Source organism: Molothrus ater, chromosome 8 (genome assembly GCF_012460135.2).
Source record: "Molothrus ater isolate BHLD 08-10-18 breed brown headed cowbird chromosome 8, BPBGC_Mater_1.1, whole genome shotgun sequence".
In the NCBI taxonomy this organism is placed as follows: domain Eukaryota; kingdom Metazoa; phylum Chordata; class Aves; order Passeriformes; family Icteridae; genus Molothrus; species Molothrus ater.
Genome location: NC_050485.2, coordinates 28,478,563 through 28,504,296, shown reverse-complemented (window position 1 = coordinate 28,504,296; position 25,734 = coordinate 28,478,563). Strand labels below are relative to the sequence as shown.

The 25,734-nt window shown below is 35.5% G+C and overlaps 1 protein-coding gene across 3 annotated transcripts in view; it reads right to left on the bottom strand.

The window, feature by feature from the left end:
* ATRNL1 (attractin like 1) overlaps positions 1-25,734 on the bottom strand; it is a 432,283-nt gene that overhangs the window by 269,018 nt on the left and 137,531 nt on the right. For all 3 annotated transcript variants that reach the window (XM_036385270.1, XM_036385271.1, XM_036385272.1), the window contains exon 21: positions 7,486-7,538. In XM_036385270.1, the coding sequence (XP_036241163.1) occupies positions 7,486-7,538 (53 nt within the window). The remainder of the gene's footprint in view (positions 1-7,485; positions 7,539-25,734) is intronic.

Genomic DNA, 25,734 nt, shown 5'->3' with positions numbered 1-25,734 from the left:
AATGATTGGCAGCAAATCCGTTTCCTCAGCCTGCCCAACAAAGCTGCAAGCCAACCTAGCATTTGGCAAATGAGTACACAGAGCCTGGGGTGAGATCATAATACTTTATTAGGAGCTTCAGCTTCAGATGTGGTTATTGTTTTAATTCTCTGCAAGGCGACAGTTGGTTTCTGCAGTTATTTTAGCTCAGGGCAAAGACTATGTTTGTCTGCTGCTCTTTATAAGTTCTGAGTTGGTAGGTTTGCTGAGGCTAATCTTTTATCAAGCCATCCTAGAATTGTCTGATTTAAACAATAATCTGTTCCACTAGACTCTTTAAACACTAAGATTTCATTTTAAATAGAATTTTTTTGTATGAGTCCATATATTCAAAAGACAATGTCAGTCATTACTTTGACTGTATTTATAAATAATACAGATTTTTTCAGTCTGTATCAAAGTCAATCAATGTTAGATATAATTGGTGGAACTCATTATTTTAAGTCAAGCATGACAGTTTTACAATTACAATATGTATTTAGTTGAAATTAATGTTGTCCCAAAAGGAAACACGAATTGCTCAAATCAGTAGTGAAGCTGGTGGCTGCTGGTATACATCTCCCAAGTCAGCTAAAGCAAGCACGTTTTCAAGAGCTAAAATTTATTGTTTATGCCCTTTAAGTTTCAACATAATTTTTAAATATCTGGAAAATCCCTGCTAACAGTTTTACTTATAGTGCTACTTGCTATTTATCTTCTAAAACACTCTCCTTGGAATGTTCTTGAGTTTAATTTTCCTCTAAGTATAACAAGTCTGCCACCTAGTGCTTTATGGTACCTCTAGTACACGTTTTACTTGACAATTATTTTTTTACAATTTTATTGATAAAAGAGGTCATGTTCTGAGTTCCTGAATGCATCAACATGCATGATTTTAGTATTTAAAGAGATTTCTTTCAAAAATTTTAATTCTCCTTTTTATTAAATGATAACATTGGTAACATAATAAATGTTACTAAAAATTGCCTTATATTAGAACTTTGACTGTGACTAAGCCCAGAAAAGAAAGAAAAAAATACATACTAATAATAAAGAGAACAGGTGGGATGAACGATCAGACCATGTCAATAGGTCTAGAAAGCTTAAACTGCATTCTGACAACAGAAATAAGGGTGTATTATCCTTTTGCTCTGAAACAATATTGAACTGATATTTCTAAAAATTCATTGGAAGTTGTCATAAATTATCTACATTTAATAATTAAACAATCTTTCTAGTTACTACTACTAGGAAAAAAAGAAATCAGGACTTACAAAGTCTTTAGTCCAAAGACCAGATATGAAAAAGTAATTAGACTTCTTATTTTTTAGCAAGTAAGGCAAATTTTTAATAAAGCAGATAAAAGAAATAAGTGCTTGAGATTATTTCTTTTCAGGCACCACATACAGTGCATAAAAATATGGTTTAAAAGTTTTAAATTAAAATAAAAATTTACTATAAGAAATGGTATAGAGAATAGGTACAGACTAGCACTTTTCTTTACTTTTCCCTTTTTGAAATCCTGGTGTGTCAGCACTAGTGGGGCTAATACAGCTTCAGGACTGGACTAGAATCCTTATGAGGCTCTTCACCAGAAGCAAAATTTGCTTTTTTTGTCCCCAGCTCCCTGCACAGACACCAGACATTATCTTGAGAGTTTTTACTGAACGTACATTTCATAGTTTCTCACCAATTTTGCACATGAAAGTATCATTCTTCATCTTTGTGAGCTGCTGACATACTGAGGGAATTGCTTATTGCTATCCTGTCTGTATTTATACCAAGGAAAGAAGCAATAGTCTTATAAGCTATAATGATTTTATGGCTCAGAGTTAAGAATGGCAGAGCAAAGCCATAAACCAATTATTCAGGTCAATCCCAAAAAAGTCGTTGCAAAATGTTTAGTTTTCCTACTTGTAATAATGTTGGGGATTTTTACATATAAGCTAAACTTTGCAGTGTCCTCTCTGGTTTTCTATTTCCTCCTTGTATGTCCAGGAGACTGAGTGGAAAACTCAGAGGTGCCAGAGGAATGTGTACACCTGACCCCTAAGGCTCCTGCAGATGGGCCCAGCACCTTCCTTCCCTGTATGTTTCATCCCAGAAAAACAGCTGAGAATGGTGGTCAGTCACTGTGTAAAGCCACCCACAAATGGCATTTCATGAAACACTAAGGTAAGAGAAAAAAGGAAGAGCTCTGGAAGGAAACACCTAGAAAACAGTTAAAATAAAATTGCACATTCTTTCAACCTTTTTATATATAGATATTAAGACCTAGTCTTTTTTTGAAGGCTATAAACCCAACAAATATCTGGATCAGGAGCATATGATTAATAAATAGGTTTTAATTCCACAAAAAGCTGCAAGTTGTTCAGTCCCACCCTGGTTTAATTCTCTTTGTAAATGACCCATCCCTCGTGACCTCTTAAGTTTTGGGTTCTCTAATCCTTCTCAAAGGTCAGGTTCTAATCCCTAAAGCAGGCCTGCTCTGCAGCATGGGAAAATCTACAGTGTTACACTGGATCTATAATACATACATACATATATTTGTATATATAATGCAAAGGCAAGCTTCACCTGATTTTTCTTTGCATTCACAAATATCACAGACCCATAAAACTGCCTGTCCAGCCAAAAGATGAGCACTAGATTAATTAAAATTGTTCACTTATAGCAATTTTTTTACACTGTGACCACATTCTGGCCATACATTGCTGAGGAAATCTTCTGGAATGCCTGAAACTTTCCCACTCCAAAGTGTGTTGCCTTGTAATTCACTATTGTTTTAAAACAGCAACAAGTCTGTAGGAGCAAATGGAAAAGCTCTTCACTGTCAATGGTGGTACCCAGAAATAATCCAAAAATTATTCTAAACACTTTTTTAAAAGAATAAAATGGAAAAAAAGCTAAGGTATCTAAATCCATGTGTATTTTTTCAACTTCATTGTCTTGGCTAGGAATTTTCTTAGTGGACGAATGGGAAAATCTTGAGTGCTCAGCTCATGAAAATTCTAACTATATGCAGGCAAACAATGTGATTTACACTGGCAGGACTGATTTGTTGTAAGCTTTTATGCTTCTGCATGTAGCAGTATTAGAAACAGTTGTACTTCTTGTTTGATATGTTGCATTGGAACTCAAAATAATGTACATAAGCCACACATTTTGGAAAGATTTTGACCTTAGAATTATGGCTATCTAAGAGAGGTTTATGGTGGAAAGTATCACATCCTCTCAAAACAAGTGATTGTTAGCATGCCTATAATTCAAACCTTGCATTGTAACACATCATGAATTGTAAATTTAAACTTTCATTTTCTCTGGAACACTGGATTAACCACTTCTCCATCTATGATTTAAAGCTTTGTGTCTGTATACAACCCAAGTGAAGATCACAGAAGTGGCATTCATCCCAGTGATTCCTCCCAATCTGTCTAAAACCATCTGGTTTTGCTGTGTGTTCCCTTGCACCCAGGAGCTCTGACTCTGACAGCAATGCATTCCTAATGCTGATGTGTGAGGAACTAATGCAGCCATTTGGATGCACACTTTGCTATCGAGGTGTCACTGCCATCCATCACGCTGGCCCAGACACCACGGAGCAAAAACAACAGCCAATACAAATGTATCACGACAAAATGTTGTATTTATGGTTTGTGTACATGCATAAGTCAGCTGCACAAGCATCTCTGGCCTCCACTCAGGATTCATTTCTATGGATTGAGTCAGCTTCTGATCATTCATGGCAAGATTGGCTCCCAACAGACAGGCCTAGGGATACAGAGCCTCCGTAACAGAAATACAGAGACAATCCAGAAGCAGACCTGTCCTCAGCTAACAAGGATGTTTACATGGCCAAACAAGACTGTAGCTTCTAAAATCACAAAGCTTTCTTTTGCATTAATACTGGTTTTATTTTGTATAAGAAATCTTTGATAAGGTCTCCTCTGATATTCCTAAGCCATGGCACATTGAACACTTTCAGCTCAAAAAATCCTCCCTCTCATGAAGTTCTAAGCTGCAAATTGTTGGATGTAAAGAGAGAATTACCACTGTATGTTTGTCCACTTGCTATCCTCTTCCCATGGCATTTGTGTGCAGCCACTCCTGACAACAGGGTGCTAGACTAGATAGATCATCATACAGCTGCTCACACATTATTATACATTCAGTACTTTCCTAATTTCTGTATCTATGAGGCTTGCTCTCATTCTCGTGCTCTCCAAGATGTTGTGCTTTTTCAATAACACAATTCAGTTAAAAAGAATGATATTAAAATAATTTTTAAAAGCCATGTACAGTTATTTTCACACAATCTGGATAATATAGCACTGCATACCCCATTACACATTTCTTATTCCATTCTATTAAGTTTTCATAATTTAAAGCAGAAAAACTACTCTTGTCCAGTGCTGCTGTGTTTGGAATTGCCATATGAGAATGAAATCTGATGTTTAAAGCGCTGTTCCTCAGATCTCTCTTCTTCATCCTTTGGCATAGTATCTGAATTTAGATAAAGTCCCTGCAATGTTTCAGCGTGTTGCCTCCTACATAAATTTCATTGTTTTCAATCATGCCAGACCCATCCAAAATCCTCCTCTGTTTTTATTTGTGCTCAGATCACTTCTTCAACCACAACACCATCCATGTAAAGAATTAAAATTCTGTTTACTCTCCTATATCATTATGAAAGGAAACAAATAATGAAGAGAATAAAACAACCTGTGCTCTCCCAGTGGCAAACTCTGTTTTCATTTACCCTCTTAATCAGTCCATTGATGTCAATACCTGCACCAACACCAGCCTGTTCCCCCTTCCTAGGCTCAAGCATGGCAATGACAGGCAAGAGGGGGCAGAGGACTAGGCAAGGACTAGGTGAGATGGGCAGAGATGAAACCAGCTGAGATTCTACAGGGCAGAGAATATTCACAGCATCCTAAGCTGCAGGAAGTTCTCTAAAGTAACAAGCATTCCTCACTCCACATCCTGCTGCTAAAGAGAAATAAAGAGAAATCCAGGTCATCCAGTATCACAGGAAATTTATCTAGACACTTGGGATTAAATCCTGAAGTTTTGCTCAGAAGAGCATTCCAGTTTAGGGCAATGTTTCCACAAGTGAAAAAAAGGGCAAAATTTAAATACTCAAACTGATCATTTTAAGATGGCCAAACTCAAGTATGTGACCAAAAGTTTTCCTGATGAAGATCCTAACCATACAGCAAGTTATTACCTGCAGTCACTGATTTTGATTCAAAGTAATAGAAACAGATGTGCCTAGAATTTTAATTTCTGACAATCTTATGCTGCTCATAAATACATACAATTTATTTTTCTCTCCTCTTGAGCAATAATATTCATGTGTTGTAAAAACTACACTTCAAGAAAAAGTAAAGTGGTATTTTAAGGATCTAAAGAAAAAGTTTCTTAATGAGGAGTGAAATAAAGCACAGAAAAAATGCCATCCAAATGCCTGTCTTGTACAAAACTGAAACATAGTATGGCCATATTTTGGAATATAGATAACAAATTAGAGAATCTCTTCATGGTGTGTGTACATATATATTTTTTAATACATGATTTAGCAGGAAACAGACTGTGCTGATAAGAAACTGTCATTGAAATCTTAGGCCAGTCAGTTATCCACAAATTAACTGATTATTTCCCATTATGATGCACCATCCAGCAAATACAGAATTCCATTATTATTTATCAGTGCAATCTCCCTATTACTACAATAAAGTAACTCTGAGAATTGTTTATATCGGGTACTTTAAATGGCTGGAAGTATTAAAAGAAAATTTATTGTTTCAAAACAACAAGATTTTTAAAATATTTTGAAATCTGACAGAAGACAAATAACAGTAGTGAGTTAAAGGTGAAAGGGCATCTTGAATATAGTACAATTTGTCTCCAATATGATTTATAGACCCAGCCTGAAACATGATAGCAAAAAAATAAGGTTTTTTCATGAAGGTGCCTGAGGTCTACAAATCTCATTACTGTCATTTCTTTTCAATCCCTTAAATTTAATAACATTTATTTTTAAAGGACAAAACAAACGTTGACACACATATCCAAAATATCCTATATATAATTGTGTTCAAAGTATGAACTTCTCATGTACTCACTCTAAACCTAAAAATAATATTTATTTAATTTTTATACAGATACAAAAAATTATTCTTCTAAATACTGATATTCTGTTTTAAAGTAAGACACTTTTCTTATGCAAAAAACAACAAATAGAAATTTACTGATCAAGAGTATCTTAAAGACACAGCTTTCAAGAGTATTTTCAACTTGGTCTACACCATTTAAAATTTATGTTCCAGCTTAAAGTATTAAATTCAAACTTATGTTGTCTGAGAGAAAAAAAAAAAAAAAAAAACCCCACACCAATGTTCTTTAATAGCTGGCAGGAGGAATAAATGTTTTAGGCCTAGAGATATGTCAACATCTGTAATATAGCATGTAATTTACTATTTTGTTCTGTAAAACATACCTTGCAGATGCAAACCATTTAAGGTAAGAAAGACAGATTAGCAAAGAAAATAAACATTCCTTTATTAGGTAAATGATGCCTTAAAGACACACTAAAATAAAGTTGTTGTGTATGCTGTAAAATAAAATGCTAAGAAACAAGGCCAAAAATCAGAAGAGAGGTTATAAGTATGTTCAGACATCTGTCTTTATGTACAAATTCAAGTTTGAAGTAGGGATGATGTTAGAAACAACAGACAAATGGATCCAATTGTCTGACACAGAGCAGGTACGTGCAAAAGTCACAAAAGTTAAAACAGTGTTCTCCAACATCCCATCTGTTTTTATGATGATTAAAATTACTATTGAACTTGATATTGGCATAGTAAAATTGGCACAGCTCACTAAGGGATTTCTGCACATGGGTAATAAGCATTCTCATCCCTTCAGGTCCTTCACTAAGACTATCAAAACTGCAATGCTTCAGAGTAAATTTGCCAGAGGCACCTTTTCTACGACATTAAGAACATGGAGACAACACACAGCCTCCTTTTATGACACTGTGGAGAGCAGCTGTGTCTCATGTCCCTGGGAGGCAGACTGGCTAAACCACTCAGAAAGTCCCAGGGAAAGTCCCAGTGCTGTTTACACTATTTGCATTTCTCCACCACAAAGTCTGTCTTTAAAGCATTGACACAATTACTATTCCTTTCATTCACTTATGATGAGATACAGAAAATAATCCAGTGGCTTGGTCAGTCCCTCTAAGCCAGATGGAAGGAATCAACTTTCAGTAGACTTTAATTTGTGTTCTTGTAGACAAAGTAAGAGAAGCCCAGTAGGGCATTTTATTTTTCAGTCAAAATATCAATGTGCTCAATTTTGGAAAATCTCCAGGAACTTATTTTGTTTTTCCAAGGAAATGAAATTATCATATAATATGTAATCGACATTTCAGTATGTAGCATTAAAAATACAAGTACTCACAGTAGCATGTTCCCCTAAGTGGATTTCCAAGATACCTATTTTCAGAGTCACAGCTGCAGGGGGAAAAAAAGACAAAACCAAACATTCCCATTAAACATAGTACAGCTTCAATAAAAACGCAGCTAGAATATTTATTCAAATATCATGACTTTCAGTACTACCAACACAAATTCATGCAAATAAGAAGTATTTAATATAGTTCTTAATGGGGGTGTGCTACTGTCTGGAGGCAGCTCTCTGTCATACACGAAAGCCAGAGTGACCAAGAGTTGAATAAAGAGCTTCAGTCACCTGCCTGAAGCTCTGTAGGAGTGCCTGCTGTAGGACTCAGGGCAGGAATTCTGGGCTCTCTGCACTCTAATGAGCAAAGGAGGGCCAGGCAGCCACCCCAAGCACTGATCTCCTTATCCCTGTCCCCCCAGTAAGAGCTGATTCCCTCCCTGGTTTTGATCTGGCACAGCAGCATCTCAGCTACTAAACTTCCATGAACTCCAGTGGCAATTGCTCCTCTTCACTGACCACCCAGGGCACCAGGTGAAATTCAAACTGAGTATGATGTACTGATGCTGCTGACAAAATGTGCACATGAGAAGGGCTGGAGAAATAGCTTTTTTATTGAATAAGAAGATATATAGCTATTTTCAGAGACATTAAATTTCCTACAGAAATTCAGTTCAAATTCAGTTGTATAACATTACTCTACAAATGCCAAATATCTTAATAGAAAATTATTAATCTGCTTTAGGCTTCCTTGGCTATTTCATGGAAGTCTCCAGCAAGATTATAGTTTTCCCTTAAATATACAGAAAGATTCACAAAACAAAGAGAAAGCTAATCACTGCCTATTAAGTTTCATACAAATATTTTCCCAGAGGTAATCTGAATCATTTAGTATCTTGGACTAACTTTTCATTACTTTATTCTAACAAACTTCATTTGGAAGGAGATATTTTTGCTGTTATTTTATTTGTGATTGGTATTAAAAATACATTCTAACTTGGATGTCATATCATTTAACAAGTTTCAGACTTTAAAATATTTTGATGTTTGTATTTCTGCTGGTTTCTTCAATAGTTTCTAACTGGTGATTCCTAACTCATTTTTATTTAAAAAATAAGCAGAGAATCTCCTTGACCGTTTGTTACAATACCACAAAGAAAATAATAAGCAGTAGCAATAAAATCAAAAAAAGTAGAAAAAACATGTTCTGGACTCTGTCCTTGTGCACTCCTGATCCCACATTAGCATGAGAACTCTTTACAGGGTCAACTATACAGAAATTCAACACTTTTTTAATATAATAATTTTCATGATTAATCTCCAAGAAAACAAAGCCCCCTATGCCTAAAGTCTAACTGCAGAACACAACTTGTGATCTTGTTCACAAAGTCACTCTCACCCCACAGTCCTTTGCACAGAATTTAGAAGTGTGAATTTAGAATTTAGAAGAGAGTCTGATCCTGAAGTAACTCTTGCATGTACTTGGAAAGAGAAAATCTCTCAAATAGTAACACTGGTCTGCCTGAAACAGTTTTTTTCTAAACATCACAAACATTCTACAAAGAACAGCTTGCAACTGAAACAATAAAAAACATATTCATGTCTGAAAGGGCTTTTAGGTTCAGAATTCTGAAAGAGAGCTACAGGAAAGGGACCATTTTTAAAGTAAGGGTTTAAAAGAATTCACTATTCTTTATGTAAGATTGCCACATAAATGAGACAATGTATCATGTAGAAAATAATAATAACATTGTAAGAGGACTATTTTTCCTCTTGAATTGTTTCAAACTTAAAGCAGATTAAATGTAGCCAGTATTTAGAATATGCTGAGGTTTTATACCTGAAGGAAAAAAATATAAAAAATAACTCTCTACTTAGAGTCTTAGGATGAAGGCAAGAAACTTCCCCTGCTGCTCACTGCTAATGAGTGTGTGTGACATGGAAGAGCATTCCAACTCCCAACAACAAAACCTTTTCCATGGGGAGAAAATAAACAAATTCCTCTCTGACCTCTTGCCCAGTCAAAGCACTCACCTGTGGTGCTTTGACACTGAGAATAAAGGTTCAGGGTCTTTTTTTTTAATCTTGAAAATCTTAATGAAAAAAGACAGCTGTTTCCACACAGCTTCCCTTCTCCATTCAGCTGTCCTTTTAATCAGATGCAACCATCTCCTGTGGATCAATAAGTGCCAGAACCCAGGGATTTCCAGCATCACATATTCCTTCCTTGCATTTTTACTTCTATTTATATCACAGAAAAAACCCAAACATGAATACATGAAATAAAAATATCTATAAACTCCATCTAACATAAGACAGACTTCACAACTTACAAGAATATACAAAGGATTGGTTAACACAAAAATTACTGGGTTCGAAATATGTTGCGACATACAAGTATTCATAAGTATGCATTCAAATCCAAATAATTACCAATTCCCTGACAATTACAGAAGTGACCTTCAAACATCTTGAAGACAAAAAAAGCAATGCAATTGTACAGCCATCTCAGTTGTTTCAGCATCATGTGTGATGGAATGATAAAATATGCACAATGAGAAAAGAACAGGGAATTACACCACAGCAAAGTATTTGGATGTATGATCATAGATATTATACTCTCTGTGTTGGGAGCCTCATGGAAGTACTGAAGGAGGGAATGATTTTGGGCAGGAGAGAGCCCTGGTGGGTGCTCTCCCAGAGAAGCTCCCAGTCTGACAGGAGCAGACACATGGCTCTGCCTGGGCACAGGATAAAAGGCACCATGGATGTGAGGGAGGAGGAACATCTCCATGGACAGCACCTGTACAGCACAGAGGGAAAATCCAGGTTCCTCCAGTGCTGCAGGCACACAGGAACCCCAGTAACTGAAGGGGGATGAGATTTACCTGTTATCTGTGTTCTTTTTATGCCCTCTCATGAAAACAGCTGGTTTATTACACCATTTGTAGCCAGGTCTTTCATGCAGAACACTTCCATAATGTATATCAAGAATAACATGAGGTGGAGTTTTTACTAGTTAGGGAAGCCTGTTTTAATTTAAATGGAAGATACTGCTTAAACACTTGGTTTTCAGTGGAGGGAAAAAATGAAACTAATAGGATTAAGAATATATCTGAAATTATTCACACGAGCATGTATGGTGGGTTTCGATTAAATTTAGTTTTGTCTTTTAATCCTCTCCTATTTTATTAGCATACATATTGCTCTGCATTAGTCACTGATTATGGTTCCAATTACAAAATTTCCTATTCGCTGAATTGTTTCCTTATGAGCTTTACTCATTGTAGTAATTTTTGTACCTTTTCCAAAAGCCAGCACATATTGGACCATATGTGAAGCATAATATATGCCTCAGATCTGAGAAATGGGAGCTACACTCATTATTTTATGTGCCATAGGGCCATGATCATTTGCTTTAAGTGGTCATAATGAATGAGCAGTTCCACTCTGGCAGGACTCCAAAGACACAGCTCCCATTTACAAGGACAAATGGAGGAAGGCTCCTATTAGGTTATACACAAGTTCTATGGTTTGTTCCAATACAGAAGTATTCAATTCATCAAGCTCACTGACCTTTGGATGGCCTGCTATTAGCACTTATTTCCCAACTTCTCCCTCAATTATCCTTTCAAAACTGAACCACTTTCTTCACTTTTTTTTATCCCCCTGGATTTTCTGGAAGTTCAAAATAGAAGTTATTGACAAATGCGTTTAAAAAATAATTATTCTCATGTTTCTGACCAAGATAATGTCTCTCCTTCTCTTTAAATACAATAAATGTATGTAAATGAGGACATGTTTACAGTAAGACTGACAGATTTGAGGGGATGTTTAATGAATGAAAGGCTTCTTTGTAAGACAGAGTTTACAAACAACCTTTTGTTGAAGCTTAGCAATGTCGATACTCATGTGTTCTCTACCTTGCAGGCTTAAGAAAGCAAAGGAACTGAAAGGACGGGAATATTTATATGCACACATCTAATTTTATTGTCCTGTATGGCCCTTAAGGAAGGGCAAATGTTCAAGCTTCTCATGTGAGGAAAACTATCAATATAACACCAACCAAGATCAACAGCTTTCTACGCAGGTGATTTGATCACGTGGAAATCTTGCTATAACAGCTCAGTTAACCTTTCATGGTGAAGGCAGAAGCTTCTGCAGCTGAGGTTGTAACTGGTCCAGAGCAGTGAGTGACTGATACCTGAAAGCTCAATTCACACTTAGATGTGGTCAAGACTTAGGTCTTGATTTAGGCCTGCCTGGCATCTGTACCTTTGTCACAGAAATGCCCAAGAACAACCACATCTTCTGACCATCCACAACAGACATGGTCAGTAGCAAGGAAAAGTGAGTAACCTCACAACCAGCACCTACAATACAGCAGCCAGTGTCATGTTTTGGAAGTTAAAGCAAGTTTAAAAGATTCAGAAACAGCATCATCCTTCCACCGAAGTGCTAAGATTTAGATGCAATAGTTGAGCTCAGATGACATATTTAATGAAAAAGAGGCATTGTAAGCAATGCTAATGACTGCTTTGTGATTTTCAGAGAACAGGTTCATTTGCTAATTATTATTGAATTTTTATCCTGCAACATAATCTTTATTTTGCTAAAGTGAAATATGCGAAGTAGACAAACTTCATCATCCATAAATGCAAATGTACGCCTCTTACAGATAAAGGTCTGCTTCTTGACTGCATTGACATTGTACTCTGTACTACATTGTCCCAAAGCTATCCATTAATACTGCAGTATACTCAGATAGACAGACCTCTCAGATCTTGGTTCTAATGTAAAAATTGGACACTTTCACTTCTCACACTGCCAAGATCCTTCCAGTCATGAGTAACTTCAGATAAAAAGAATTATCAGCCTACCTCTTAAGATAATGATAACCTAAAAGAGTAAAAGGTACTGGGATTTATGTTTCCAGTTAGAACTTTTTAATAATGTGGGGAAATGATTTATTTGTTTCTTTCTTGTAAGTGCATATAACAATGTCTTGAGACAATGTTTCTTCTGTAGATCAATTTGTCTCTTCCTCACATAATTCATGAAAAAGGCCTAGGCCAGCAATACTTTTGTTTTTTAATCTAGGCTGATCTCACCAAAAGAAAAAAGTAAAACATTCTAATGTCATAAGAAGTTTTCCATATCCAGACCCCTCATGCTATTTAAATCTTCACTGCAAGATCAAAAATAATTATTATTATAGACTTCTTATATATTCTTTGAAGTAATAATATTTCAAATCACAAAATCCATTTCACTCCAGGACAAAATAAGTTTTCAATGAGGTGTCACTTATCATATAATTATATAAGAGAAATCTTCAGGAGAAAATAAAGATTAATATGTAAAATAAGAGTTTTCTAATAAAGTCTGGATCCTATTTAGTTCTTCTATACAAGAATAAAGTGGCCTACAGCCCTGATTTGGAATAGCTGGATAACTCCCTGTTAATCTTAATGAATAAGACAGCAAATGGATTTTGTATGCAAAGTATTTGATGCTGCTTACTCTGAACAAGAAAAATCTCATGTCCATGGCCTTACCCTTTACCTCTGGCACTCTTTTCTCTACAAATGGCCGTGTTTTTTGGCAGTGATGCACGAACTTGAATATATGCAAAAAGGTGAACTTGGAAAAGCAGAGTTCCCTCTTATCAGTCACTGTTCTTTCAAAGTCAGGGAGGAGAAATACCCACATTTCTTCTCTCACATTTTGACCTACATCAGACACTTCATCCAGCCCTTAGAAAGTAAATACTAGAATATCTCATAACTCAAAATAAGAGGCTCTGTTTACACTGAACTGAACCACAACTCTGAGAAATATTAGTATGAGTTTCTCAACTACTTCTTTCCTTTTAGAGGGAAGAATTAGATAAGAAGCAATGGCAAAATAACTGTGAAAACTTATTACTGCTTAAACTGAAATGCAGCTCCTCCTAAATGTTTACTTTTCAAAAACCAGTGAACAGTTCACAAAATTCACATATGTTTAATCCTTTCAGAAGATAAATATTGATGAAATGTTCATCAACAATAGAGTATTCATAGAATCATAGAATGGTTTGGAAGGGATCTTAAAGACCATATGAAATAAATACATGCAAGTCAGTGTGCACTGGAACACGTTGCCCAGAGAGGTTGTGGGGTTTCCCTCACTGGAGATATTCCAGAACCATCTGGACACAATCCTGTCCCCGTGCTCTGGGATGGCTCCATTCTGTGATTCTGTGATCAGCTATTCACTGCCTGCTCTGGCACTTTCCAAGAGTGTTTGTATATTGCTCTTGTTTAGAAATCGTTTCTCAAAAAGAGCAGGAGAGGCAGCACGTCAGAACATTAAATATTTTAACAGGCCCTGACAGTCAGAGCAAATGCATCGTAAATGGCTTCATCAAGTAGACCACATGAAAAAGAAATAAATATACACACACTAAATCCCAAGTGGTTTACTGCATTTTCATTAGTCATTACTGAATTGTAAAATTTTACTATTACTAAGTGTGTTTGTAGTAAGTATATTTAAGTATTAAACAGTTCCTGGGTTGTTTTTTAAAAAAAATGTGCATTATAACATTACTCTTTTATTATTGTTGAATTTAATCTATGGTTTATAATTCGACTATTTTATTACCATTGAATTTAATCTATGGTCAGTCTCTGAGGGAAATTATTGCAAAGAACTACTCAGTTACAATCTCAGTGCAGAAAGTTCAGTGCTGTGGTATTACAGAGTGCTATGGAGTTCTCAGCTGTTTGCATTTGATCTTTCTTGCATTCATTTCACTTTGTTTTCAAGATTCTGGGATGGGTTTTGTTTGTTTGTTTTTGTTGTGCTGAGGATTTTTAACAAAATCACTATTTATATAAGACTATAATTTCAAGGCAATTTAAGGAAAAGGCAATTTCAGAGATATGTATTTCAGGATGCCATACAGACACTATAATTTCCAGAAAATGGTACAAAGACAAGCAAGTTACTTTTTGTCTTTCTACTTCAAATTATGTGTGGTAACTTTGGTCATTTTCCTGTCATTTAAGACAACAATCTAGCACAATATGGCAATTAATATTTCCAAAAATATGGGAAATTCTGACTAAGCCAAGACAAAAATGACAATTCAGAAGCAATGCATATCACACATTTTGGACTTGACATTGCAGCTCAGCAATGGCCAAATGCTGCTTATACGTGGATGTTCAAGAATAGCAAATACAAAATGAAGACAAAGGTATGAATAAATCAGAGTGCCATGGCTTTCTCTAGGCTGTCAGCTATACAGTATTAGGGAATTTTAGAAAATAGTCATGTTATCTGAATTATTGCTCTACTTGCAACAACTTCTACAGTGCTAACGACAAGTTATAATATAAACGTGATGAACAAATACCACGGATGTTTATGTATAATACATACTGCAATTGGCAAGCTGTCATCCTTACCCTTAAGGAACAAAAACTCTACCCATTACATTTTCAAGTAACTTTCATTACTCCTACATGACTTAGGTGTTTCTGATGAGATATTCAGAACTTTTACTTCCCATAGGTGTTTCCTATGGCATCAACAGAAATTCCCAGAGAACCACCAGAAAGCAAACATGGATGCATTACAGTTTCCAGACTTGTAGCTTCCTTCTTGATCTGCAGGTCTTTAACACCATATTTTTGTCTATCAGATCATTCCAATATCTATACACCTATCCAGTATGTTGTTCTGATAAGTTCTCCTCCTGCCTAAAAGAACTTTCTTTACCCCACTCCTGCATAGCAGTCTATCAAATCCATGTGTTATTGCCTACCATCATTCCATTTGGGCATATCTGGCCTTTTTTGAAGTCCTTTTTAATATCTAGGATATCAATCCCATCTAACCTGCACCATCTTTTATTTGACTTTATTAAAAAAATATATCAATCCAAGAGATAGAGAAATATCTATTAAGAATAGAGCACAGAAAAACGTCTGGGTGGCTGGAGAAAGGATCAAGTCAGATACACACATCTGCTTTTCCCTGGCCCCTTGCCTATGAAGAGCCCAAATCCCCATTAGCTCATTATAGCACATAACCTCATGAATTTCCTGGAGCAGAGATGACACTGATACTTCTTTATGAAGTGCCAAAGAAGTGTAAATAAGTGTTTCTATCTGTGGTGCAGCAACAATACTGAAACTGTCAACACTTCCAGTCTTGGCCAGCTCTCCTCGAAGTTATTGGACACTTAAGAAGAAAACTTAAAAGGAATGGCTATAAAAGGAAAAAGAGCTGGCCAAAATGAGACTATAGCCTCATGGTAGGGGACTGTGAAGTATTTCATAACAGGAGCTTTGCTCTACCAGCCCTGGTCCGTTCAGACTAAGTTTCTATGGGGTTTGATGGGCAGGCTGCACAGGACTGCCATGGAAAGCAGCACTTGCTTCTATGTGAGTACAGCACTGAACAGAGTCTTTAAATAATCCCAAAGACTTCCCAAAGGGCAATTCACAGAATACAGCATTTTTCAAATGCACAAAGTCTTATCCTAAACAACGTCAGAAGGAGAAAAGAAAATAAATTTTTTAGCTACTGTAAGAGCTCTGGTGAAACTACTCGCAGTGGGTGAGAGAAATCTGGCATTCCAGCTGGGAGTGACTGGGAAATCCAACTCCAGCACTCCCCTAAAAGATATTTTATCATTCCATCCCATGTGCCTCGAAGACTCAATCCCTCTGCAAAGAGGCCATAAAACAGCAGCTTTAGTGGGACCAGTGATCAGTAATCGATCTCCTGCATTTTGTAAGCATCACACTTGATGCTTGAACTAGTTATTGCTAGAATTACCTCAGACATATGTATTACACTGGGTACAATCAGTTTCTTTCCAGAAAAAAATGTTCTTTCTTTGCTTTATGGGCTAAAACAAGGGTGACAAAACTATTGAATTCGTTTTGTGATTAACATGCTTCGAACTACATTTTAGCACCTTTCTCTATGTATTCTGAGGAGACCAAGACATGCGTTTTCAATTTTTAAAAGATTGCAGTGCAAAATATGTAGGTATTAAAAAATATTTCTCTTACTGAACAATGAAATGGAATAATAAAAGCCAGGTAATCTGCCAGAACACAGTCCTAATCTGATCCCCATGTGATCACCTAAAATATGAAAAACTATATTCAAAGGGCTATGCAATAAAACCACTCTTACAGTTGAAAAACCTGAGTTGACTATTTATTACTTTTTAACTCAATACACTAATAAAAATAACAGTTTTTGCTAGTCCCTTAGATAGACTTAGGATCAAAGACTAACTAGTTATGTGGCCAACTACTTTCCTATCACTCTGTATGATAACAAAGAAAAAGTGCTCAGAAAGAAAAGAAAACTGAATGCTTTACCGCATGCCCAGGAAAAACCCTGATTACAAAGTCATGAAATTTACTAAACCAGGAACTTTTTTGACGTCAGAGAGAAATAAAGAGAATGCAGGAGGCATACAAAAATCCTGTTTAGTAATCCAAACATACAGTAGAGGTGGGATATTACTGATGCAGAGATTATGTGGGAACAGCTATGGCATAATCCCTTCACAAGTCTCTATTTCACCAGCCTTGAGCATTTCTGTTTTCTATCCATCATTTTCTGACTGTCTGTTGGTTTGCTTCTTAACTCAAGCCTGCATAGGATAATAGGCTACAATTACATTAACCGCCTTTCATCTCAGTTTGAATTAAATTTGTTCTGCGTGCCAGCATGAAAATCTGTCCCCAGTCATTTTGCTTAAGTCAAGGAATAATAAACTCTCTCAGTCCAATAATTTAGCCAATGGTTTATAATATGAAATATTTTTTAACTGATAGATAGTATCAAAATTAGTATAAGAGGAAAGATTCAGTTACAATATTTATCAGTTATGTGTATATATTTTGCATAATAGAGAGTGATTTCTAAAATATTTAAAATACAGTCCTTTCCTTTGTTGTTTTCACATTCCTAAGGTCTTTTTTCTCACTTGTTTTCTGACTGGGTTTCTAAGTTATGCAGAAGTTATGCTACAATCTGCAACATTAACCATAACTTAGAAATGCAAAATATTTTAATGCCAATTGAAAAAGAATTCTGGTGACTGAAATGATCCATCACATCAGAAAAACAAAGTACTCATTGCATTTTCCATAAATAAGAGAAAGAAATTAACTGAGAGCACAGTGGAGAGATGCACTCTGAGGTGAATCCCCTTTTGGGACTATCAGAGTGGAAAAAAAAATCCAACTAATTTACTCTCCATTCTAAGTTTCTCTTTTGGATTTTTGTTTTTAAAGAAAATATAACTGGGATGACCCTCTGATTTCAAAGTTCTTCAGGAGTGACTTCAGAGAAGCGTTTTGAGCACCATATCAGTTCTGAAATCACAGAATATTTTATAAGCTATCCTGAATTCGTTGATTCATAATATTCATATTATTAGTAAGAGTGAGCATACATTCAAAAGGCAAAATATTAAATTGACAAACATCTCATAAGAAAAAGACAAGAACTATAGTGAAATGTCCTGTTTTAAAAACAACCTGTGCACAATATGACTTACTGCCAAATGGAAGAAATTTTTGATAATCAAGTTTGGATTCTGGAATCAGAAAGCACAAAAAGGAATACTCAAAAATTTTAGCAATGACTTCTAAATTTGCAGAAAACCACGTTCATACAAAATGTTACCGGGCAGTTTTTATTACAGTGTGATAATAGAATGCATGACAATTTACTGCATTATGAGCATTCAAAATATCAAATATGATACACTATTTAGAAACACAGAAAGCTGGATATATCTGGAATTAAGGTCAATAAATTACTATGAAGGAATAAGATATATTAGAATAATCTTTGGGCTGTACTGCTGAATGCTTCTTTTCCATTTCTAGGCCTGTATATAACTGGAATAGTTCAATTAGAACTTCTACAATGTTTATCAAAAAAGCTACATTGGTCACCATTTCTTTCATTCCTTCTTTTCCCTGTGAAAGAAGTACTGTTTGCTGAATATTTATTATCGTTTATTTTAAGGCCAGTACTTAAATGACACCTGTTGCAGAAAATTTCATTTGATACAAACATAATTAAAACAAGACACAAGAGATTCTTAGGCTGAGGAAATTGTCAAAGGCTGAGGACACATAGGGAGTATGCGCAGGTTCAAATATTTCAATTAAAAGAATCAATCTCCTCTGGCACAACAACTAAGTCTAAAACCAGCCTGTAATGATATCAGAACCTTAACTACATCGAAATATTCTAAGAATATTGAGCAGACAATGAAAAACAGGCCAATGCAACTAAATAAAACTGAGCACAGACAAAGCTCAAACAAAAGCTTCTGAAGGGCAAATATCAAACGACTTATAAAGTCACATATTTAGCTATTTTCAAAAATGTAACAGCAAAAGCAAAAAGTACAGGAAATGGTACAGGAAATGTTTCATAAAAGCATAGGACAAAAAGATAAAAGAATTAAGAAAACAAAAACATCCCAAAGGTTTTTTTCTACCCTAAAAACAGGGTGGAAAATGCATTTAATTTTATTCACATCAGGGTGGTATAAATAAAACTGAAAATAAAATGGGAAAAAATCCTACAGTACAATTCAAGAAAAAATTACATTTTCTTAAAAAAAATCTTTCACAAATAATGTATTTACATTATTCCCACTTATGAATCTCAGAGTCATTTAACTTACATGTGGTTGGCACTGAACAGCAGTGGAGCTGTTCATCTGCTTAGATGTGCTACTACCTCTTTTATTCATAACTATAGAGGAGGCAATTCTTCTGTTCAACATGAAGCATTGATATATACATTTTTCATTTCTTACAATCACCATTGGTCACCTTCAACTTTACCTTTCCTGATTAAAAAAAACTCTTTATTTACCAAGTACAGAAAACATCTAAAAACATAAAGAAGGCAAATGAACGAATTAAAAGAAGCAAAGTATTAGGAGTGAAAAAAAACTTTTGTGGACTTGTTTTGTGAAACTCCAGCTGCTATTCCATAGTGACATTTTAAAATTAGCCTCCCAAGAGCAGGGGAAACAAAAGTAAACCATATGTTCCCAATTCTCACCAACCAGGGAATATCCCCTCTTAAACCTAAGGAACAAGGTGTTATCATGTATTAAAATATTTATCTGAATCAGGGCCCAAATCTGTGATTAAATCAAGACTCTACGTAAGAGAGGATAAAATGACCTAAAGGAGAACAAGATGAGATTTTGTAGCAGCTGTTAGAAAGTAATTGCTGCCCTTATCTCCTTACGGATCTTGTAAGAACTCATTTCCAGGACAAATATTTTATTTTAAGTCTTCTTTATGAAATCTGATTTATTAAATCTCTTTCAGCCTGACTGTTCCTTTACCCTTTAATTCTTATCACTTCTCTGTGAGCAATCCAAAAGTCTTTTCTTGCAGGACAATGAGCCCTTTTTGACACATTCTGTATGTTGGTTTGCCAACCTTGCTGCTCTCACTTTGGCCTCCTGCTGTAATCCAGTATTCCTAAATTTATCTTTGCTCTGTGCAACACTGAAAAAAAAAAAGTTTTGTGGCAGATCAAATTTTCAAATGTGATTATAAGTTTGCTTTGATTCTAAATCAGACTCCTGACAGTATTTAAAACAGCTTTCCTAGCTAAGTTTTACTCAGCCTTCTAGTACTTTGTTCTTTTCTTAAATTGCTGAAAAATTCCTTTTTTGTAATATAGAAATAATAGATAGAGATGGAGAACTAAATCTTTAAGCCAATCCTTCTGAAGTGATAATCTAAGCCACTCAGACTGCACTGCTGAAGTTTAGCATATCATCAGGTTCTTGGATTGATTTATGGCCTTGTAATCAAGCTCCCCAGCCCCATTATCTAGTCAGCTGATAAATACCACTTATTTTTCAATACATCCACAAGAATAGAAAGCTCAAAACATGCAAAGGTTGGGCAGCTTAATTTATATTTTATACTTTCTAGTGGTGATTACTCAGTACAGAAGTAGAAAAGAATAAGGGAGTATTTTAATATTAAGACATTATTTTCTTTCAGCTGGTGAAGGCAGATAGAATTGCTCCTCTGTTATTTCTTCTTGCCTTATCAGTTATCAGTTCCTGTAAATACCTTGCATGTGATGGAGAATTTACTTTTTGTATCAAATGTTGTGAGTTTACCTTATAAGAGGTAAAATATTACATATATTTTTCAGTAATGTTTATTGTAACTTGCTGTCTTTTCAAGTCTGCATTATTCCAGGTCATTCACGTGAAAATGTAGGCTAACAATGAAGGCAAAGAAAAAAGGATGCTTATGTAGCAAATGTGCTTATATATGTTCTGCCTGCAGAATTCATTATCCCAGGCAGCCCACCTCCCAGTTTTTAAACAGGAGTGAAAATAATATTCCTCTTAAATAGACAAAGCTGCAGCAAGGAAGAATATCAGTACAGGGAATCACAATAGATTCCAGTGAGCAAATAAAGCGTAGGACTTCAACCACACTTCTGAAGCAGCACAGTATTCACAGCCTCCTATTCTTCATTATGTTAATTGTTAAAGTACAACTCGGATATCTACAGCTTTCCAAGCAACTCTAAAATGTTGTATGCAGTCCCCTTATCTACCCAACCATTCCAAGAATGGAATTTTTATTTCATTTCAGTCACCCATCATTAATGCAGGAGTGGCACAGAAAGCCTCTGTAGCAGCACTGTACTTGGGCCATGGGGAAGCAGGAGAACACGGGCTCTCCTGCAGCAAGGGCACAGGCAGGGTTGGGATGGAAAGAAGATTCAATAGATAAGAAAACCTGCTTGACTGCCAGATGTCTGCACATGCAGCTGCAGCAGAATGCAAGTTTGTTGGCAGGCAGGAGTCCTCGGGGTGAGGACTCCTTAAGCACAATTTAGCACTGTGTAATTGATGTGCACAGTCTACATAATTAGCAGGAAAAAAAAAAAAAAAAGAGGACTAATGCATTTCTCACTCCCATGTCTTAATACCAGAACACATTTCTTAGTTCTCTCTCTGCATAGCTTTAATCTTTCGTGTGCATTCTTCTAATACTCTTGGCAACTACTGAAGCAATTTAAAACTAATAACTAGCAACAATGTCTTAACTTTGAAACAAAAATTGAAACCAGAAATAAAACTATTCCAGCTAAATTTTCATCTAAATGTAAAGGTATGCAATTGGCTGAAAGAGGAAAAAGAAAATGAAAATGGCAGTAGGAAGATGCATATTTCATCTATTAGAGACCATAAGAGGAAAAGAAATGCAATCTTTCCATCACCAGGAGATTTTTATCAAATAGTGCCTGTAGTACCCACCTGACCTAGCCTTTCCTTATCGCTCTATAAAAAATTATTTTCTTCCCTTTCTCAGTAAATAAAAATATATGAATATCACAAGCTGAAGTTGATGGATATATCTATCAATGAGTTTTCATCACAGCGTAGCTTCATTTCTTTTAGTTATTTGTAAGGTTTTGAAAATAGACTTTAAAATATAAACAGGGTGTGGTATTTTGGGCAAGTTGAGCACTGAGCAATCCATATCAAGCAAGAGAAAGAGGCATTATTCCAATTTCAAACTTAGCTTTGTGTTGATAGCTCAGAGAGAGCTCTGAGCTCTCACACTGGTCTTTTCTTTTCCCATTACTACCTCTACACTTGCACTTCCTTAATGACAAATTGATTAAACCAGATGTCTATTTCAACTTTAACAACTCTTGTACCAATTGCTAATTACCATACTAATGGCCTATCAGGTGTGCATTATAAGCCCAGATCTATGCTGCACAATGGGTATTTTATCTGAGAGTTAAGAACTGAGAATAATTAAGAGATTTTCAGCAGCTTTGAAAAATCATGAGAATTATAGATCTACCAAGAAGAATTTGAGATTCAAAAAACCTGTATTTTTAAACTCACAATTTAAAATGAATCAAATGTCTGGATTACTATATACATTGAATTTGTGTACAGGTAATAAGAAAACATGGGTATTTTGGATGGATCTACCTTAGAAAACTGCTTTTCCTTCAAATAAAAACTATATCCTCCACGATGTATTGACTTGGATAGCACAAACCCTGACAGCAGACACGGAGAGTCCCTTCAGCCTTTGCTCAGTCCTCATCAAAATTCCATCATCAATTGGCTGCAATAAGCAGCAATAGCAACACGACCACTTTAAAGCCACTCAACACTCACTGTACTATTTCAAACCTGGTTTTCAACACAAAACAATTCTACAATAGGCAATATTTCAGTTAACAATCAATAAAATCAGTATCACCTTCAAATCATTCAACCTGTTTTTATTTTTAATGCCAAACTTAATACAGATTCTATTGAAAAACTATTTTCATTGTAAATTCTCCTTGCACACTTTCTCTGCCCAGTGCTAAAAAAGGAAAGCCTGGAGTGCAAGAAGACTTTGTTATATCAGTTCAACTCAGGAGAGAAATACAGTGTTGGTAAAATTCAAACTCACCTTCCATTCCATATATACTCTGAATTCTGTACACAGTGAAATAGTAAGGGAAATACTTATTTTGACAGGCAATATCCTAATGCTTTATTTTATTTGCATAGTGTCCTGATAATTCAAGAGAAAACTATTCTGAAGTAATTCCTATATATACTTCCCACTGGATTTAATTACGAAGTGATTTTATAACTTTCAAAAAATCCATTTTAATGGATTAAAAAGTTCAGACTACATTCAATCAAGTATCTCAGAAAATGATGGATATTAATAATATTCAAACATATTAAGTATAGATCAGGTCAAATAATCACTCATTTCTATCTAAAAGGATTTTTCCTTAAAACAGAAAAAAATGTTGTCAGTCATTTAAAAGGCATAAGTGCTATTCATCACTTACTAAGAACTGATGCTTTGTGCCTCACTAATTGGTGTCATTTCAGGAAGTTACAACTTCATTTAAAAACAAACAAACAAAAAAAAGAAAACCCAACAAAAATGGAAAAGGTGAGTTTTGGGAGACAGCCAATACTATTTAATAAGCTCACCATAGAATCTTTCCCACCACAAATCTCAAAAAAGGTCAGAATTTACATGAACATGCACAATATACTATTTTCAGAAACAGCTGGGGTTCCTTTGAAATCATCTCAATTTTACAGACCACTTTCAAATCAGAAGAAACCACATTATCTGTCTCAAAACTCAATATATCTATGGCCCACAACAATTTTTACTGTTTTTTCTCACAAGTGGAGTTTCCATTACTGAGTACTTAAAGTCTAGCAGTACATAATGAAATACCAGTTTTGTGTATTGAAATCAATGTCTGTAACTAAATCATAATTCTCTTTACAATATAACTCCATTCTCTCTGAACTTCAGCCAGCCAAACCTCATTTGTTCAGACAATCAGTTAAGGAAAACGAACCAATTCTTCTCCCTAATAAAATACTGTAGAAAAATCTTACTATTTACTCAATACAGTGGTACCATGAGTGACTCAGGGAAAGAATTTAATGAAGTGTTTTTACTAGAATATATTTAAATGCTTCTACCAGAGAAGGTTAAACATCTATTTTATCCTCGGTGGAAACCACAGAAGAAAGGGGAAGCTTTACAAAGAAGCTCAAACAATACATCTCCAGCTGTAGCAATCCAATAGTCAATCAGTATTGATTGATTTATCTTACCCTAAATTGAAAACTAATAAAAAAGAACCTACTTGCTTATGAAACAATTGAAAAGTGATGGCTTTACATAGCAAAACCAATTTTTTTTTAAAAAAAGAGTTTCTTGAAGGACACAGTAATACTGCTCTAAGTCCCTTTCTTCAGTTATTTCCCTTCTTTCCACAGAACTGACAAACTGCCCCTGTCTATGATGCTACAATGATCAGCATGGATGGGGACATATCAGAGCACTTTGGTTTTCCTCCTCAGCTCTTTTCCACCACAAAGGACCAACAATGATACATAACATTTTGATAAGCCATTTTTAAATATGATCTGTATTTTCTATAGTAGCCAAGATCCCCTTAAAAAACCCCCAAAAATTAAGAGACCACTGAGAACTCTGAGAACATTGATTTTGGAAATGTTTACATGTACTGAAACTGACCAGTGTTTATGTGTCATGAAGGCAAAAGTAATAAAATATGTCAAATTCTTTGTTCTAGATAGCAAGTCTATAATAAAACTGTAGTAGCAACATTTGTTTTCTGGAAGATGATCACCTTGAAAAGGTTTTGTCCTCCATAAAGTTTTGTAGGACTGTTTATTCTCAATTTTTTTTTAATCTCCTTAAGTATTTGCCTTCCACAAAGGAAATATCACTTTCCTCCCTTCTGCTCCATAGTTAATTGTCCACAGCTGACTGCAGTAGCAGTAGCCAGCAATAATAATAGTGATGTAGAGGGTTGTTACTGTAACACAGCACATATTGAATTTAATCAGTTACAACAGAGCAGTATATAATAGAATTTTTTAAAAGAACTCCCTGAAATATCTGGTTTTGTCAGTCACAACTCAGCTGATGGATTTTTTCTGATGACAGCAGGAAGAGTAGCCAGAAAAGCCATCAATTATTTTCTTTTCCTTCTCTAAAGTGAACTACTTATCTTTAACCAAAGTAGTAGGAAGGGTAAACCAAATTCATACTGTACTGGAAATCTGTGTTCTTTCTCCCCCTACCTGCAGAGTAATTCACAGATCCTATCCTACACATAGCAATTTCTGATTGAGAGAAATTAATTATGGTGAGATTAATTATGGCTCCCACGAACAATGACAGTTTATAATCCAACCCCAGCAATGTGAAAGAACAGAATAATTATATTAATGGTGAACAGAGGTGGTGACCAGGATAATCAAGCTGCATGTATTTATGTTTTGTGGAGACCCCAGCACTGTACCTGGCAGAAAGGACAGACTGCAGTGCTGGGGGTATTTGGTTCATGCAGGTGAGAAAAGACAAATGCCTGGTGGAGCCACATGTTGAAAAGAAGATTGTCTTCACTGTCAGCAGCTTCCTGCAAGTGTTTTCTGGAATTTAAACACTCTGTTGGCTGTCTTATAAGAAATTCTCCAGTCTCCTTTTTCACTTTCTCAAAGCAGCAATGCCAGGAGATGCTGTAACTGCAAACACCTCTCCCACCGGGCTGGTGCTTCACAAGAGCTCTTCATACTGAGTTCTGGCTTATGTGACTGATGCTACTCAGCATCCCTAACTC